This window comes from Hyaena hyaena, unplaced genomic scaffold (assembly GCF_003009895.1).
Source record: "Hyaena hyaena isolate Hyena2069 unplaced genomic scaffold, ASM300989v1 scaffold_470, whole genome shotgun sequence".
NCBI classification, from domain to species: Eukaryota; Metazoa; Chordata; class Mammalia; order Carnivora; family Hyaenidae; genus Hyaena; species Hyaena hyaena.
The window spans coordinates 409,754-429,592 of record NW_024081101.1 but is presented as its reverse complement, the minus strand read 5'-3'; the positions used below and the strand labels follow the sequence as shown (position 1 = coordinate 429,592).

Below are 19,839 nucleotides of genomic sequence, written 5' to 3'. Positions count from 1 at the left end.
TTAACCCCATCCAGACTGAGTTTCCAGGTGAATGACTCAGCAACCTGATTTTCAAAAGGAGGCAAGATCACACTCATTTGGCATGTTAAGCAGTGTTAACACGTTGTTTTTCCTAAGCATGACTCGAAGAAAAATATTGCACAGTTTCAGTACAGCTAGATGAGAAGGGATAGAGGCATCCATTCTGCATCATAAGTCAGCGCTGATTTATGCGGCCACATGCTTCACAGTAAGGGCCTGAACATACTGATCTTGCTGTTCATGTACACGTTTGCAGATGAACAGAAATCTTGAGGATCAGGTTATGGGGTCCTTGTTGGCTCTTTAGCATTTTCTTTTCAAGTGGGAGACTTCAGTCCCCCCAGCATGTCTACACACTACATTCGTTAGTCTTATATTTCGTGATTTTTGAATATATTTGTAATACAGTAAACATTTCCGCATTGCCCTGCAGCATCTGTCCCTGACCCACTCTTTTTTTTTTCTCAAAATCTCATTTATATATTCTGTCTTGTCATATCGAATGAATCATCAGTAACTACCTTTTCATACATAACACAGTTACTTTTCAAGAGGTTTCTCACAGTTGATAATGCTCTTTCATGAATCATCTCTGTCTTCTTTTTGTCTTTGACAGATGTTCATATTGTTTATCTAAAGAAAAAAAAGTGGTTGAAATTTCTGTTCCAAGGTGATTGTCATTGGTATACTTAGGAATGTCATCAGGTGTCCTGATTTCCATAATTGAGTGACTAAGCTATATACAACAAAGGCAGGCACTTAATAGAGAGCACAGGGACTGACAAAGCACCTTGCAGAAGGTTAGGATATTGCTTGACTTAGATCTATTTAAGGCAAAATTTTATCTTAATATGTAGGAAATTAGAAGTATTATATTAAATCACAGAGTCCACTACAGTGCAGTTCAATGGAAGCCACATTGTACTTTTGTGGGAAGACTAAATGGTAATTGTTTTGAAATAGCTCAAAATATACAGATAGGTTGGAATAAATATGATGTTACAACTAAATTTTCTTCCTAATCCACCATTTTAATTTATTAACGAAGAAGTAACATAGGATGTAGTTTAAACAAAAATCAGACACGGTGGGGACAGCAAAGGACAGCAAAACAACAAAATGTGTCTTTATGACCCCAGCCCCACCCAGTCACCCTCCACTTCCTGGAAGTGGTTACTGTCCGTAACTTCTTTGATGGTTTTCCTAATTACGTATTTTATTTCCTGATTAGTTAATGTCTGATAGGAGATGGATTTGCTTCTTAGTATGAAGCCCACAAATATTATCTCTTATCACTATTTCCTAATTTGATTGCTATAATATAGTCATTTCATTCTTAAAATTGTTGCTTGTGTTACTTTAAGTGATAATGATATACCATGTTTCATCAAGTTTACGCTTTTTTTCAAATTTTGTTCTTATGTGATCTCTGCACCCAGTGTGGGGCTCAAACTCACAATCCCCAGATCAAGAGTTACAGGTTCCTCTGACTGAGTCAGCCAGGAGACCCTCGTTTCATCAAGTTTAGACAAGATTTGTTGAGAACCTGGTATAAAAGATGACCATATTATTACACTTCTACTTGCTCCTCTTCTCTCCACCTTCAATTTTGTTATAATATTCTTAGCAGGTATTTTTGAGTGTAGTTAATATGCAATGTTACATTAGTTTCAGGTATAGAAAATAATGATCTGACGACTCATGCTATACTCCCCACAAGTGATGCAATGACAATATCATTGACTGTATTCCCCATGCTGTGCCTTTTATTCCCATGACATAAATTCCATAACCGGAAGGCTGTTTCTCTTATTCTCCTTTGCCCATCCCACCCGCTACCCTCCTATTTTGTTCCTTTTGCATCAACAGTGTTGTAACATTTACATATGTAAGTTATAGGTGTTCTTGGCATGAGCCTATAAATTGAAAATGCATTATTGTTATAATAATAACAATAATTATATCATACATATAATTAACCTTAGAACAAAGTAGTACTTCATTAGTAATAGTACCAAAGTAATACCTTGATACTGTAATTAGTCTCATTGCACATAATGGGAAACTGAGGCACAGAGAGGTTGCATTAATTACCTAAGACCATTTGGCTAATACGTGGTAGAGCCAGGATTTGCATTTACAGAGGACTCTGCTTACCTACTAGGCTATATAATCTTATTGAATATGTCTGTTTCCTCAAAAGACTGCTAATCCTTGGTTGCACATTCTTATTTATAAGTTCAGGTCTGGATTCACATGGGAAGGTATGCGGCTTTCTTCTGCAGTTGGTTAGTCTTCAAATTCTTTATGCATTTGGAAATCATAGTTGCTTAAAATGTTAATTAATGATGAATTTTAATCATTTAAAACATTAATGCTAGAGGACACCTCCAAGGCCGTTCAGAACATTTCCTTCTTTTTAAAATGAAAACCCTGAAGCTCAACTAGATACCATGACTTAGATAGCTCCTCATCCAGGTGATTAGTTCATGGCCAAGAGGAGAAGGGGATGAAGGAAAACAGGATAGAATGAAGAAGCAGTTCTATTCTTTTTCATTATATTCATTTAACCCTGTTGACTATAGTGTAGGTGAGAAAGATAGTCTCCCACAGTCTCCTACCTATATTCTTTTCCACTTTGATTGCTGAGAGATGGACAAAAGTGGATGGGGCAGTGGGTGCAGAGTGAAGTTAAAATTTCCACAAATAGTATAGAATTAATGTTTTCTTTTTTGAAAAGAACTGAGATATTTCTTTTAAATCTTTCACCTTCTTGTGTAATAGGATGACGCTACACACTGAACATTCATCCAAAGAAACAGAACCTCTGTAACAACATACACCTCACTCTGTGTTCGTATTCACTCCAGTTCTGTCCATAGCCCCCCGGGTAACAGTGTGATGAAGGCAATGGTGTAGAATGTCATTGTTACTTCTTAGAGTCTTTCCATACTAGAGTCAGCTCACAGCTTAGACATATTTCAGGTTCTAAAGTATTGTTAGCTTTTTGGGGTAACATGGAGTAGAGAGGGCAGGTTAGACTTCCTAAGAAGTGAACAAAATTCTGGTAAGTTGATCAGGGTAGCATCAAGTAAAGAAGGGAAATGCGAGTCCAATCAGAGAGTTGTCCCTTTATTTTTATTTATGGTTTTTGAAAATAACAGCTAAGCCCATCCGTCTAATTTCCTCCCTTGCAGAGCCTGAGTTCTGAGGCAGGAGTCCATTGAGAGACCCCATTGTCCTAAAATTCTGTGTAAAATATAGTGACAGGTTTTTGTAGCGATAAAAGTTTTTTAGTGCTCATCAGATTTTCAAAGGTGTCTGTGATCCAAAAAAAAGGCAAAGAACCACTTGACAAATGGTTTCCAGTGTTGTAGGGGTAAATGGTAATTCCTTAAATGACTAAGACCTTTTGCGAACTCATCCCAGTCCCCCTTCCCAGTGCTGTCTCCCACCATTTCTCCATACCAGAAATGTCTTTGTGGAGCCAGGCCTGTGAGTTCTGATCGACTAAGCACATTCTGCTTTTTTCCTGGCATAAGAACTTTGATTTTTTTTTTTTAAAATCTCAATACGACTCAGGATTCTATTCTCAAAAACTTGTTAAATCTCATTCCAAACCACCATTGAAGAGTACTTCCTTAAGCCTCAAAAAATATTTCTTAACCCCTTCAGATTTTATAAAACCTTCTATATTTTTCACATTAGAATTTTCACTTTAGAATTTATATTGACTTATTATGATGTCAAATATTATTATTTTTTCCTTAGTAGGTTTTAAGCCCTTATAGGATAAGAACTCCTTCTCACACTCCTTTGCGTTTTCTCTATCATTACGTAAATTGATACTCATATAGTATGTTGTCATCCACTCTCTGCTTGCATGTCAACAAAATTTATTGAATCAACAAATATGTAATCAACAAGTATTTATTGATCATCTCCTATGTGTCAGGCTTGGGTTTCTGGAAGTGAACAAAACCAGTGGAAAAATATGTGTATTCTGAATTCTAGTGGGGAAAACAGATGAATAGACAAGATTGATTAAAATATATAAAATATTAAACAGTAGTAAGTGCTGACCAGAAAGAAAGGGATAGGAAGTGTGTATGTAGAAGTTTGATTTGGAAGTGCGCAATTGTATTTATTTTTAATTTTTTAAATTCAGTTTTAGAGGGAGAGTGCAAGAGGGAGGAACAGCAGATAGAGAGAGAGAAAGAGAGAGAGAGAGAGAGAGAAAGAGAGAATCCCAAGCTAAGAGCACAGAGCCTGACGTGGGACCCAGTTAAACCACGAGATCATGACCTGAGCCAAAATCAAGAATCAGACACTCAACTGACTGAGCCACTCAGCCATCCTGGGAGTGTGCACTTTTAGATGGGGAGAGAGGAGGGAATAATAATAATTATCATAATAGTAAGACTTTTAAGGGACTACATAAAGGCAGTGGAGAAGTGAGCCTTGTTGGTGTCTGAGGAAAGAGAATTCCAGGCAGAGGGAACAGTACATGCAAATACAGAAACTACCTAGCCTGTTGAAGGAGTATGAGGAAAGAGGCAAGAAATAAAATCAGTTAGTGGAGAGCCAGACCATGTGTGTCTTGTATGTCACAGTTAAATCAATGAATTTTACTCCCCCAATAGGGACTTGAAAAGTAGGTTATGATGAAACATTTTAACAGATCCCTCTGGCAGCTTTGCTGACAATAGATTAATAATAGCACGGGTGAGAGTAGGGGAGCCATTAGAAAGTTAATGCACGAAGTAATCCATGCAAGATAAAATGGTTTGGATTGAGGTGATGGCAGCAAGGATGGTTGACAAGTGGTCAAATTCTGGATATATTTCCAACCAAGTGCTGTGTGAAAAGGAGTCATTATATTACACTCCAGGATTTCTGTCTGAGCCACTGCATGTTAGCACTTGTCACTGATTGTTGAGGAAGGGCGAACTTAAGAGAAGTAGGTGGGTTTGGGGGGTGTGATGGAGATGAATACTAGAAGTTCAGTTTTGGATACTTGAATCTTGGGATGACTCTAAGTGGAGATACTGAATAAGCAGTTGAATCTAGAGTCCGGAGGTCAGGGAAGAGGTCTGGGCCAGGCTTACAAAATTGGAAGTCACCAACAAATGGCTGGCATTCCAATTTCTGAGATTAGATGAGATTAATATATTTTTGTTGCTTGACAAAGTAGAATAAATTCTCCATTGTTTTCTTCAGGATTTGCAAGTAAAATTGCCACTTGTTAAAATGAAAACCACTATCGATGGGTAATGAAGAGTAACAGTCAACTCTTAAGGATGATGAGCATGTGTTGTCAGTTAAAAATCAGAATTGAAGTGAGTCTGGTGGAATATTGTAAACTGATTTATATTTGCCTTTATATGTGTGTGTTTCAGACCAGACCTGTTTGATTGGAATAGTGTGGTTTGCCAGCAGTCAGCCACACAACGACTGGAACATGCATTCAACATTGCCAAATATCAATTAGGCATAGAGAAACTGCTTGATCCTGAAGGTTGGTACATTTCTGGACTGCCATGGTTTTTAGTAGAGTTTAACATTAATTATCTCAGACTTCACATTTCCACAAACTAAGCACAAAAGAGAAATTATGCACGATATGTTTTTTCCTCTATCCTGGATGTATTTAAAATATTCTTTCTTCTTGCACTATATTATGAATTATTCTATATGATTTTAGTTCTCAAAATACCATTATCTTAAATTAAAGTATAAAAGTTGAGAAAAAATTCAAAGCCTTTAGAATGCATATGCCTCATGGATGAAGCATGCTACATTTGAAGTCTGTTGACTCAAGTAGTTATAAAAGTTCATGTTTTGCTTATTCTACCAAGAGATTTGATAGACTAATCAGCTATAATTAATTAGCTACTCTTGCCAATTTCATTCATATACTCTATAAAAGGCAACATGGTTTACTGTTTAAATCAGGAAATCTATTCCTGGCACTGCTTCTGTTATAATTTGTCACTCTGGGGGAAGTCCTCCATTGGATGGTTATTCATTTTCTGCTTCTTCAGTTGACAGGCAGCACCGAATTTATATTTTTGTTATATTATGCGTAAGTAAATTTCATCCTTATCTCGGGTGCTACACAGTCATACTTTGCAGACACATGCATTAGAGGGATCATGATTCTTGACTTGTGCTTTTCTTCTGGCCTATGAAACACTTTTTTTGTTTGCCAGCTTGTCTGAAATTGCAAACTCTGTTCTCACTTCCCTGAGGCTTTACCATACTTTAAAACCAGAGTTTGCAGAAGCTGTGTCAGTGGGATTGATATCTGTGATATAATACAAACTAGTATTTGGGTAGGTTTATATAATTAAATGGTCTTTGGAATATCAAATTAGTTCCAACTAAGGAGACTGCGTGGTAGTGGTAGCTCTCATCAGGAAAAGCTCAGAAGCAGTTCAGAGGGTATTCTTTCAGTGAATTTATCTTCAAGTAGAAGCTAATCCTCTTTGTTGCAGAACCTGATTGTCTCATCTTATTGACAGCAGATCCATCTGGTATGTGTGTGTGGCGGGGGAGGTGTAATTTTAAACTCACAAAAGCAGATATCAATAAAAATGAAAATTCAGTCATTTTAGATAAGATATATAACTACCACAAGAACCAGAATACTCACATGTAATTGACCCAGTATATTGCTCTTGGTAGGCACACATACTTGGGAAGGAAAATGATAATAACACAAATGTGTTTGTGAGATTGAACTCAGATTAAGTTCATTAGAAATGTTTTTTCTGCTTTAAATAATGCATAATTTAGTACTAACTCCTGTAAACTCTTTTGTTGTTTCAGTGGATGAATAGCGTCCCTCCTGCCCCATTCTGTCCCGGTATAGCTCTAAGGAAGAAATTGTTATCAATCCTATTTCCTTGTTTTGCAGGATGGGGGAGGGTTACCTCACTATTGAATCCCATACAGATTTACATGTTTTTTTGTTTTTGTTTTTGTTTTGTAACTCCAGTGAGGTAGAGAAGTGCAGACATAAGGAAAATATGAACTCTAACCGCTACAGTAAGAGCTACAGTGTATGGGTTTGAAGGATAAACCTGTTAATAGTGTATTGTTTTTCATTAAATGCATACATGGTAACCAGTTTCTGTTATCTGGGATATACGCTCTAGTTATTCTTGTATGTGCCCTGTCCTTTCATGAAATAGTACGAGTAGGCTTAAAATAGATTGTTTTTTCTTGATAAGTGATAAAATGGCTTTTGATCTTAAGTCCTCCTTTGAATCGGTGAAATAGGAACACCAAACAGGCATCCATATCATAATCAGGAGGTAGATTGATAAGCCTGTAATCAGAAAAGGGTAGTTACATAAATTATTTTATAGCATAAAATAGCCTGATATGCACAATTCCATACGTTTTCCTCTTTGAGAAGTACATGTTGTTGCACATCCTGTAGACCATTATAATATCTCAAACAATAATTCAAAGTCAACTAAATACAGTATGAAATACAAGCTTATTAATAGAGATCAAACCACTGGTTATGGTTTTATTTTGCCAATAAAGTCTTTGAGCTGAAAACCCTTTCTGTTCATGGGCTTCCTTCCAATTCAAAGAGCATTCTGTTTCCTGAAATGGTTTATTACACTTTATTTATGGCTGTCAGTAGGATGAGGATTCAACATAAATCTTAAATATTTAGATATCTGTCAGTTCCTGCCAATGTGGTAGGGAAATAACAAAATAAGCATTTATAAATTATTGTTCAGTATTTTTCGAGAGATGGTGTCAATGATAATTGAAAGAAAAAATACTAAACCGTAAGGATTTTTATTTACTCATTTGTTAGTCACAAAAGAGAATAGGATTTCTAAGAATCTAACACTTAGAACACTTTCTTCAGTGTATCTAACATGGGAGATTCATGGGCTTCTTTCATGCACTATATGGTAATTACCTTTGAGATATTCATATTTTTATTTACACACATATTGGTTCTTTAGCTTATACATTACCATGTCAGCTATTCTCCAAAGCAGTTTTCATTTCATACCTACTATACTTCTTAGGAGGTTAATGAAACATTTTGCTTTATGTGTGGGAGATTTTTATTTTGGGGGGAGATTAAAGTTATATTTGGCTTAAGAAATACCTGCCAAAAAATGTTTTTAGAATTTTAAATGTATGTGTTGTTTATTGGGTTGATTTATAAATTAAAAAGTCATTGAAATATAATTTGGAGGTTTTCATGTCTTGCATATATTGACTTTGGTATGTTTTATTTGGCTCTAACTGGTGTTTTGAGGCCTGAGGTTTGCTTTTAAGAGGAATTGCCTTTTAAAATGACTAGCAATAAGCATTAGCATAAGCAATTTCAGGAGCTGTTTCTGGTGTGTTTAAATGTTAACATATGCAAAAATAAGTACTACTAAGGTAAAATTATTTAATAATTTATGCAGCTTTATGCTCATAGTTAGAAGAGGTGTTTCTCCTTCAAAATCTATCCTATTGTGAATCAGATGATTTACATTCTGTCACGATTTCCCTGAAAGATGCTTAGTACTTGCATTGTGAGTTTTATATACTCAAAATTATTGTTTGCTTCCCTGAGTTTCAAGAAATTAGTTTGTTTGCCAATCCACACAGCACTTTCTGCTTTAAGAGAATGCTTTGTCAGCTTTTCCATGTGAATAACAAAGAGAAGATGTTCTTTTTAAAGGGATAAAAAAATCGGGGATAAAAATTGTGCTGGTTCTAGATATCTTTTGCATATTACTGTTACAAATCATTTGAGATATGCAATACGATGTGAAATGCCCTCACTTATTTACCAGGGTAACTTCAGATTGAAAAATGAATGATGAGAGTCAAATTTGACGAACACTGTGGCTTGCAAGAAATATTTGTATCCTCAAAATGACATTTACAAACCAATTAGTTTGGTTTTAATCCACTTCATTTTAACTTCATGAAGATGGTGACACAGATTGTATTTTCTGCTTCACTAATCCCTGAATCACTCTTCAGTTGTTTTCAGAGTCTATGCTTCCAAGAATAAACCCTGCTTTTGGGAAAATTATACTCCTGAAATGAATGGTTTCAGACTTAACTTTATATGTATGCAGTTTATTAGCCTTTAAAAAATTTCAAGGGAGGAATGCCTGGGTGGCTCAGTTGGTTAAATGTCCACTTCTTGATTTCAGCTCAGGTCATGATCTCACAGTCACGGGATTGGCCATGGTATCAAGCCCCATGTTGGGGTCCTTGCTGGGCATAGAGCCCGCTTAAGATCCTCTCTCTCCCTCTCCCCCGCCACCCCACTCATGCTCTCATTCTCTCTCAAAAAAAAAAAAAAAATCAAGGGAAAATGTGTAGCATTTGACATAAAAGAGAAGAATACTTTTTTTTTTTTTTTTTTTTTTTNTTTTTATTTATTTCTAGGAGAGAGAGAGAGAGAGAGAGAGAGAGAGCGTGAGCAGGGGAGGGTCAGAGAGAGAGGAAATCACTCTGAAACAGGCTCCAGGCTCTGAGCTGGCAGTCAGCACAGAGCCCGACACGGGGCATGAACTGTGAGATCATGACCTAAGTGAAAGTTGGACACTTAACCGACTAAGCCACCCAGATGCCCCTATTTTTTATTTTTTATTTTATTATTTTTTAATAGTTTATTGTCAAGTTGGTTTCCATATAACACCCAGTGCTCATCCCCACAAGTGCCCTCCTCCATGCCCATCTCCCCTCTCCCCCCCAACATCCATCAGTCCTCAGTTTGTTCTCAGCATTCAAGAGTCTCTCATGGGTTTGGCCTCTCTCCTCTCCCCCACTATCTTCCCCCCTTCTTCTCCCCCAGGTTCCTCTGTTAAGTTCCTCCTAATCCTCCTATCCGTGCAAACATATGGTAGCTGTCCTTCTTTGCCTGACTTGTTTCGCTCAGCATAACACCCTCAATAACACCCATCCATGTTGCTACACATGACCAGAGTTCATTCTTAAGAATACTTTTAACGCCTCTTGTTTGGATATCAGTTGTTTGATCAAGCGGTGCTTTTTTCTTTAATCTTTGTTAAAACCGTCACATTTTGATTCCCTAAAAAAAGGAAATATCAGTAAGTAGTTTAGACTAAAATGGAAAGAAGAAAACTATACCAAATTTAGAAGGATGTTGTTTAGTGAAATAACTAGACAGTTTCATGCACATGCACATTCATTTCACATCATTTGGATTGATTTTTTTCTAGAACCCACTGAAGAATACCTTTTCTTTCAGAAAATGTAATGAGATTGGAATCTGTTGGTCTCCATGAATATGATTTCAATTAGAAATTTTCATTATAAGTATCTCAGATTCTTTAGAACTAAACTGTATGCAGTGTAAAATACTCTTTTTCCAACATTTTAAAAGTATTTTATTAGTACATGTGAATAAAAACAGCCATTGCCTTTTTTCTGTCTCTGACAGAGAGTCTTTAGAGATACTACAAGTTGTTGCTATCTAAATCTAAATCATGAGTTTCTTAGAAAACTATTTTTTCGTCTAGTTAGTCTGTTATGGAAAAAGGAAAGTATCATCATCTGCTTATGCAGATATGATAATAGCAAAATAATGTTCCTATTATATCAGCAGGAGACTACTTTTTCCAGGACTCTTTTTTAAGGAAACATTAAAATTTGATCATTAAAACCAAATTATATAATTTAATAGTGTTAAATGTAATAATAATGAAAATATTTCTTTAATTTTGAACCTCAATAGATTGCACTCGGAATGTGCAAATTAGAAATGGTGTTATGTTAGCAAAGGAATGGGGTACATTAGTAAATTTAGTGTTGCCATCTCATTTACTTAATGTATCTTGAGCACAACCTTTTTTTTTTTTTTTTTTTTTTTTTTTTACAAATAGTTTATTGTCAAATTAGTTTCTACATAACACTCAGTGCTCATCCCCAAAGTGCCCTCCTCCATGCCCATCCCCCCCTCCCCCCCACAGCCATCAGTCCTCAGTTTTTGTCAGCATTCAAGAGTCTCTCATGGTTTGCCTCTCTCCCTTTCCCCCACCATTTCTGCCCTTCTTCTCCCGCTTGTTCCTCCGTCAAGTTCCTCCTAATCCTCCTATACGTGCAAACATATGATATTTGTCCTTCTCTGCCTGACTTATTTCGCTCAGCATAACCCCCTCAAGGTCCATCCATGTTGCTACACATGGCCAGATTTCATTGTTTCTCATTGCCGTGTAGTATTCCATGGTATAGATAAACCACATCTTCTTGATCCATTCATCTGTGGATGGACACTTAGGCTCTTTCCATGTTTTAGCTATTGTGGAGAGTGCTGCTAGGAACACTGGGGTCCATGTGCTCCTATGCCTCAGCATTTCTGTATCCCTTGGGTAAATTCCTAGCAGGAGCACAACCTTTTAACAAAGGAATTTGGGAAACACTATTAAATAATTTAAATATATACTTTTATTAGCATTGCTTAGAACAGCGATAAATAATGAGGCTTTAGGAAAACTGATGACCGATACAGAAGTCCAGAGAAATGTGATCAACAGATTCCTCCCCTGCATATCATTAGAGTGAGACTACTTATTAGGATATCCTTGACTATTTTTAGGTTTTATCCTGGACCTAATAGAATATATTATTTGTACATTTTTTTTTAATGATTTAGATCATTGTCTCTGGCAGAGAGCCTTTAGAGATCTTACACGCTGTTGCTACCTAAAACTAAATCCTTTTAGATTTTTTTTCCTTTTACAACTTTGCTTTTCCATGGACAGATATATAACTAACCTTAACTATGCAACGCCACTTTAATATACTTTAATGAATTTGAGTTAAAGATGACTTTACCAGAGTATCTGGGGACATCCTTAGTTTTGTCACTGCCACTGAAGAAAACAAATCTTTAAGGGACAGTGAGGCAGTACTTTGTACATGAGAGTAATACATAGCAAAATAAATAAATGAAAACTTACTACATGGGTAAAAAGTTATCAGTAATAGTACATAAACTTTATATTAACATAAAAGAAGAATACACATATTACATTAACACCGTGATACAGATGGTTATATTAACATTAAGATATTACTGTTGGCATATCTTATTTCCTGATGGAGAGCTTCTAAATTGCTTGTCACAACAGAAATCCCAAACAAATAAATATGTTAATACTGAACAGTAGCCTGAAAAGCTAATATGATGAGGGGTGGGGAAGTGGCAGGAGAGAGAGAGAGAGAGAGAGAGAGAGAGAGAGAGAAAATAGGAATTTCTTGTCTCTCTTTGATGTCGTCTACATGAATCTCAGTTCAGATGGCATAGAACACCAAATATTTTTAGGACAATTTGAACAAATGAGTAATAAATTGATGTGATTTTTCTTCTGTTGATTCATTTCAGTCATTTGGATGACTGAAATAATTGGATATAACTATCCCACATTCACCCACTTAGACCATAGGAAGATCTCCGGAACATTAAAGATAGTATTTGTGTGTATATATGGCCTGAATTTACCCTTTACTATAATTTAGCATTTTGTACTAATCTTTCATGTCCTTTTATAATTTATCACAATTTTGACTTCATGGAAAATAGTTGATTTATATTTTTTATCTCTCATAAAGGTTGATTTGTTAAAATAAAATGAATATTGGGGCACCTGGGCGGCTCAGTCGGTTAAGCGTCCAACTTCGGCTTAGGTCATGATCTCACGGTTTGTGGGTTCGAGCCCTGCGTCGGGCTCTGTGCTGACAGCTAGCTCAGAGCCTGCAGCCTGCTTCCGATTCGGTGTCTCCCTCTTTCTCTGACCCTCCCCTGCTCATGCTCTGTCTCTCTCTCTCAGAAATAAAGGAAGAAAAGAAAGAAAAATCAAATGAATATTATTCCTTGTTATAGTTAAGTAATGTAGTTTCTCACTTGATTATGGAATGTAAATAATGAAATATAATCTAATCATGTTATTTTAGATTTATATTGTGGATGAGGTTCTATATCAAATTTGTTCAATTTGAGTATAACTCTTGTCTAGATGACTGGGAATTTCTTTTCAGTTATTTTACTAGGATTTTTTTTTTTTTTTAATCTAAGTGGGGGGAAACATAACATCTTAGGTCTATACAGTCACAGTAAATCATATTGAATGACTCATAAGGCATCTATAAACTGTTTAAACAAATGGCAAGTGTATCGACCACATTCCAGTGCTGAATGACATATAATAGATAATTAGTGGATGGTGTCTCTAGGTATATCATCACTAGGAGTCCATTAGACTGTTAAGGAAAATATATTGGAAAAACTTTTTGTTACCCCTTTGTTTTTAATTTTAAGTAAGCTCAGCTATGATGTATTAAATTAGATATTAGTATGTTTGAGTAATTAAAGTGTTTCATAGTTGATATCTGTGTTTCTTGTTTATCACAGAAGGACATAGCTTTAATCCAAAGCATTTTGAATATTTAAATTATGATGGAAAATGATAATAAAATGTCATAAAAGTGGTGCCTGGGTGGCTCAGTTGATGAAGTGTCCAATTCTTGATTTCGGCTTAGGTCATAATCTTGAGATTCCTGAGTTTGATCCCCTGTCAGTGCGGAGCCTGCTTGGAATTTCCTCTCCCTCCCTCTCTGCCCCTCCCCCATCAAAATAAGTAAATAAGCTTTAAAAAATAAGTGAAATGGGATAGTTTCAAAATTTCTGATGTTTTAGTTAAATCAGTAATAATGTTTGAAAGTAAAGCATATGTTTCTCATAGATGGAATAATTTGATTCATTTGACTGTCTTCAAAGTAGGATTAACTGTGATAAAAAATTATAGAAGATATCCCAGAAATTGCAAATAAATACCTGAAAGCCTTAAAGCTTGTATTAGGAAAAGAGATTTTCAGGTTAATACATATATTTCCCAATTAAGTGATTTCCTTATATAGAAATAAATGGGCCATTTAACAGCTGGAATATGAAATACAAGGTGAAAATGTATTAGTTTAGAAGAATATTGAGTAAAATAATAATGAATTGAGGCCTTGGTTGATTCCATTTAATTCTTCTAACTGGTTAGAAAGAATTGTAAAAAAGACCAAAAGCTTTATAGTAGTCTTGTGATTATACTTAAAAATAAAGTATACTCTTAGATATATTTTCTTATGACAAATCTGTGTGATTAGTGGGTCTGATGCTGTCCACTCGAGAGATGAGCAAAAACCATTAAGTGCTTGAGGATGTTATATATTATTAAAATATAATATGGTGTTTGGGGCACTTGGGTGGCTCAGTTGGTTAAGCATTTAACTTCAGCTCAGGACATGATCTCACAGCTCATGAGTTTGAGTCCTGTGTTGGGCTCTGTGCTGAGAGCTCAGAGCCTGGAGCCTGCTTCCGATTCTGTGTCTCCCTCTCTCTCTCTCTACCCCTCCCATGCTTGTGTTCTGTTTCTCTCAGAAATAAACATTAAAAAATTTTTAAAAATAATAAAATACAATATGGTGGTTGAAACCCAGTGTTTTTACTTTTTAGAAAGAATCAGTTCTGTAGTATCATTCTCGTGAGTTATTTTTTCAATATTTCTGAATAAACTTGCCTCAAATTGAAGCACAGTTATCTTTTGATGTTTGTTTATTAATTTGAGAGAGAGAGAGAGAGAGAGAGAGAGAGAGAATCCTAAGCAGTCTCCAAACTGTCAATACAGAGCCTGATGCAGGGTTCGAACCCACAAACCATGAGATCACGACCTGAGATGAATTCAAAAGTCAGATGCTTAACTGACTAAGCCACCTGACACCCTTGCACAGTTTATCACCAGTGATAAAAACTCAAATATGTAAAGTTCCTTTTGGTAAAATATAACTAAAAATTTTCACAATAATTCCAGGCCAGTTAATCCTCATGAGAAGACTGAGTCTTAGGAAGCTTTATTAAACCCAAGATCACATAGCCAACAGATAGAGGAGCTGGACTCAAATCTTGGTTTATCTCTTCTCAGAGCTGAAGTTATTTCCAACAGGACTAACCACTAAAAATCTTGTGGGGTGGTTTTTGAAAACACTGTGGAGCAGATATTCTGATTTCATTGGTCTCAGGTGGGGACCTGACACCAGCACATTTAAGAGCTCATCAGGTGACACTATCATATAGCCATGGTAATAACAGCTGTAGTAGAACAATTGTTTTTTAGAGGATATTGTCTGAATCTGTTGTTCCAGAGTTTGTTCAGACCTCTAGCTTTTTCTTCCTGAAGAGGTGACTAAGGCTGCTGTTCAAATCTTCAATTACCAGGGCATTGCTTATTGCTCACAGTCCTGTTGTTAATGAGAAATGGTTCATCCACCAGCTAACATACAAATAGACTGCTTTCACATAAGACTGGAGCCCCAAACCTTCTCTTTAGAATTAAGGGATTTGCCTTATCTCCTATCCACACAGCTTTCTCTTTTTCCATCCATCCCCCCTTCTGTTTATGACTTCACAGGCATGCTTGTGATAGAATGGTGCTCTGTCTCAAGCACTGATGCCATCAAAGGGTTGTCTCGGACACCCTGGGTGCAGAAGTGGTCCTTGACTCCTGGTCCTTTTATTTATTTTTCCTTTTTTCTCTTTCCTTCTCTCATCCCAATGGGGTACATATGACGAGGACAAGGTCCTACGTCAGTATGGGCCACTTGACATAAAGAAACTGCAGCCTTGATTGCTCAGCAATATTTAGTATTCTAGTCAGACATGATGAAGGCCTGTGCATCCCTTCATACCTCTCCCAACCCCACTAGTCTAAAAGTTGTTGTACGTAGCAAACAAAGGAGACAAAATATTCCACCATTACCTTCACTCCATAGTTCTAAGAAAATAAGATTCTCTGGTCATTTTCCCTGGCAAGTTTGCGTTATTAGCCCAGGCCTGATTTTAACCTTTTATTCATTGAACCAAAGAGCATTGGGTTGAAATCCTGTTTTAATTAGTTAAATGGCACTGGGAAACTTTCTCAGTCTCACTTATGCTCACGTCCAAAGTAGAATCAATATCTAGTTCATACAGTTACTGTGAGGATTAAGTTAAATAATACCTGTAAAGTATTTAGCCTGTAATATGCATTCAGAAACAGTAGCTAAAATGTATGTCAAGTGCCTGGAATATTAAGAAATTAAATGTTACTTCCCTTTCTATTCCTAGAAATTATTTTGTCTGCCCATAGGATAAATGCTGACCCTCTGCAAATTAAATAATTTCCCATTTTAAATCTCCCTGTTTTCCCCGTCACCTTCCCGCTCTACAGTTTCCTGATCTGAGGGATATTGCTGGTTCACAGCTGGACTTCTAGGTGGTAGTCCTTGACATTCTTAAACTCCAGAGTATCTTACTTCACAGTAGACTTGAACTATGTCTTGAATTAAACACACACACACACACACACACACACACTAATAGTTTACTGAAGATTACTAACACGTCTCTGGAAGGCTGGTTCATAATAGCAATACCTTATTCTTATAACTGACATAGTGTTTGTAAGACACTAGTGAGCACATTTATGAAAATATAAGGAGCTTTTCTTCTGCAACCATAACTTTATTTAACGATGAGTGGGTGGTTGAGCTCATTCCCAAAAATCTCAGAAAAATTCTTGTCTTCTGAAATCAATAGTAGCATTTGTACAGAAAGGTTGATGTGATCTGGTTTAATATTTACTCAAAGTTTATAAGCATTGGGCACAGAAATTATCACTTTATAGGCATAATTTCATTTTATTCCCCCAAAAATCCTAGGAGGTAGATGGCGTCCTAGTATGATGGCTGTTTTTAAGTGAAGAGTTCAAGTAACTTGCCCACATCACTTAGCTAGTGAGTTGGAGTTGAGATTTCCTACTTGTAGCTATTGCAGAAAGTGATTGTAATGCAGAATAATTTATTTTTCCTCTTCCCTGAAGGTTTTCCTTTGCACTGATTAAAAAGTTACTCTGTGTATTATAAGGCTAATTGAATTTGTTTTAAAATGGATGGACATCAGTCACTTGATTCTAAATGTGTTGGAAATAAATGCAAAATCATGCAAACTGGAGGCAGACTAAGGGAGACACTGCATTTTTTTTTTTTACTATGATGTCTCCCTCGCAGAGTAAATAATTAATCAAAGTGGAACGATGTTGACAAATCTTGCAAATTTGGGATCCTATCCAAGTCACACTAAAGTTATCAAAAGGAAATACTAACCAACTATGAATATATTCCCTTCTACTGCCTCTCTTGGTTAACTCCGGAAATGGAAAAAGACAGCAAAGGCCCCACCTAAGGTTTGCCAAAACATCTCACTGTCTTATGTATTTTCTCAGTCAGCTTGAGATGTGAACATCTCTTATCTAGATTGGAATCTCTAAAATATGGATTAGCAAAAAAAAAAAAAAAAGAGAGAGAGAGAGACAAGGTTATTACCTTAGGAAGGACTAAGTAAAAATATGCATTTTGCCTAGACATGAATGTGTTAAGTTTCTCTGTATGGCACATTTTTTTGGATGGCCAGTTGAAAATTTGCATTTCTAGGGGACCAGTTGGGCAAGTGAACACTTTAGAATAGTGTCTTAAAAACTGTTTCATTAATATGCTATCACTGAAGGTGATAACATTCAAAGTGGAATGAATATACACACACCTCAGGGAAAGGAGTGGATCTTTTGGGATCTCTTATGAACTATTTTGATTTATTTAAAATTAATACTCTCAGGGACCCTTGGCTGGTTCAGTTGGTAGAGCATCTGACTCCTGATCTTGGGGTTGTGAGTTCAAGCACAAGGTTGGCTGTAGAGATTGGTTTAAAAAATGATTTAAATTTTAATATTCACTGGACAAAGGGTACATGGTGAAGCCCTTGATAAATGTACCTCATGTCACCTAAAACATATTAGTAGGCGATTATATTGTTGTGGTTGTTAATCAAAGGGAGTCTGAGCATAGATAGCAGGAGGTAGGGAAAGACGAGTCTAGAACAATAGGAATCTTGGAGCATTTGGGTATTTGGAGAAAATTGGTGCAGAAACTAGGTTAAAGAAGGCTAAAAGTAAGGACTAATCCTACCTATTTCTAAATTTAATGAATAAATATAAAGATAAGATAAAAGCTCCTCCATAAAAATTAAATAACTGCATGTAATTTTCTGTGTATTATTATATTTTCAATTTTTCTTTCTTCAAAGCATATAATTACTGCTTGTGAAAAATGAGAAAAAATAAATCACAAAATACAGAATATTAAGCAACTAAGATAAGAAATTAATCTTTGAATTTTCATAACTTAAGCAAATTTGCTTATTTAAAATGTTGTAGCAAGAGTTCAGTAATATTTGATATGAATTTTCTATTAAATGATAGTATCTGTGTATTCGTAGTAAGTGGAAACATATTTTAAGCAAAAATAAATATTGCAAAAGGAAAAAAAAGACAACTCTCCTGTTCTTCTTCACCTTAATCTTAATATATACTGGTGAGGAAAATGGCAGTCAAAGGAAACCAGTGCTTGAAAGAATGTCCACATTTGTTTAAAGTAATCTTTCTTTAGATTGATCAAGGGCACTGAATAAAGGTAATTTTTCTGAGAACTCTAATCTTGTAGAAGGAATGGAAACTTTTAAAATTAGAATTTAGTATCAGAACCTAAACAGTAGTTACTTAGAAAGCCAAATTTCATCATTATTATAAAGTAATATCATTTCAGCCAATGTGTCTTTTACTGAACTGATTGCATATTGATTAATCCAAAAAAAAAAAAAAAGATTTTGTAGACCACAAATGTTGGACAAGTGGCTATATAGACTTGATTTTTTTCTGGGGGTGTAGGATGCGCTGGGTTAACCACACTACTCATAAACTAGAAATCTTGTAGCCCCTACTTCTAATTCTGGCATTATAATTTGTTTCAGACACTAAGAAAAAACTTTTTAAATTCATTTGCCCTAGGGTCATTATTTTATCACATATAAATTTATTTTCATTCATAAGCACCTGTTGATTGACAACTTTATGTAAGAAAGAGTGCTCTTTACTTCAAATGCATCAAAAAGAAAGAGACAGTGTCTTCCAAAGAATTGACAGGTTAGTATTAGCTAGTACATAGCTAACTATTATACGTGACAAGATGTGATCTAATTCCCCCAGATTGATTAACATGTAGTAGAATATTTAAAAAACAATGAAACATGTTTGGGGACAGTTTCTCCTTCTAATAAATGACGAAAATGTTTATGCCAAGTGAAAGTGAAAATGTGGATGTGTCATAATCTTTTAGATGGGGTGTTAAATAAACCAAAACCCATGGGATCTGTACAAATGTCCTTACTCAGCTTCCCTAATATTATTCACAGGAATTATTTCCCTAAGTCTATAAATAGTGAAGATAATCTGGAGCAGGAAGCTAACCTCCTTTTCTATTTCCTTATTTCTTTCCAAGTCCATTGATTTCTTAAATGCTAAAGTTCTTTACCATTCTGAATAAGATTTGGTAGTCATTGCTTTGTCTTGAACGTATTTGATTTCTAATAAAAACGTTCTGGATCTTTTCAGTTTAAAGGTGTTCATTAGGAAAAGTAATTGTAAATCCACACATGTGCGCATACAGACATATATAGATTCGAATAGTGCATTTTTAAGTTAAGTCTAGTGCAATCAATCACCTGCAACTTGAGAAAAAGCTCTTTAAACTATTTTAAGTGAACATTTACAGGAGGAATTGGCCTATAATATACCTCAGGTTCTAACCTTTTGGAGAGCTATAGAAAAGCTGCTTGTCTATAAAGGTAACATATATTGCCAATAAAATATATAAGGGAGGGCACCTACTTATAAA

At 35.6% G+C, this 19,839-nt stretch overlaps 1 protein-coding gene across 1 annotated transcript in view; it reads left to right on the top strand.

Annotated features, from left to right (window-relative positions):
* The window catches only part of LOC120246388 (dystrophin), a gene marked incomplete at its 3' end in the record, with an annotated part of 432,795 nt that overhangs the window by 9,673 nt on the left and 403,283 nt on the right, over positions 1-19,839 (top strand). The window contains exon 3 of the mRNA XM_039253866.1: positions 5,421-5,539. Within this exon, the coding sequence (XP_039109797.1) occupies positions 5,421-5,539 (119 nt within the window). The remainder of the gene's footprint in view (positions 1-5,420; positions 5,540-19,839) is intronic.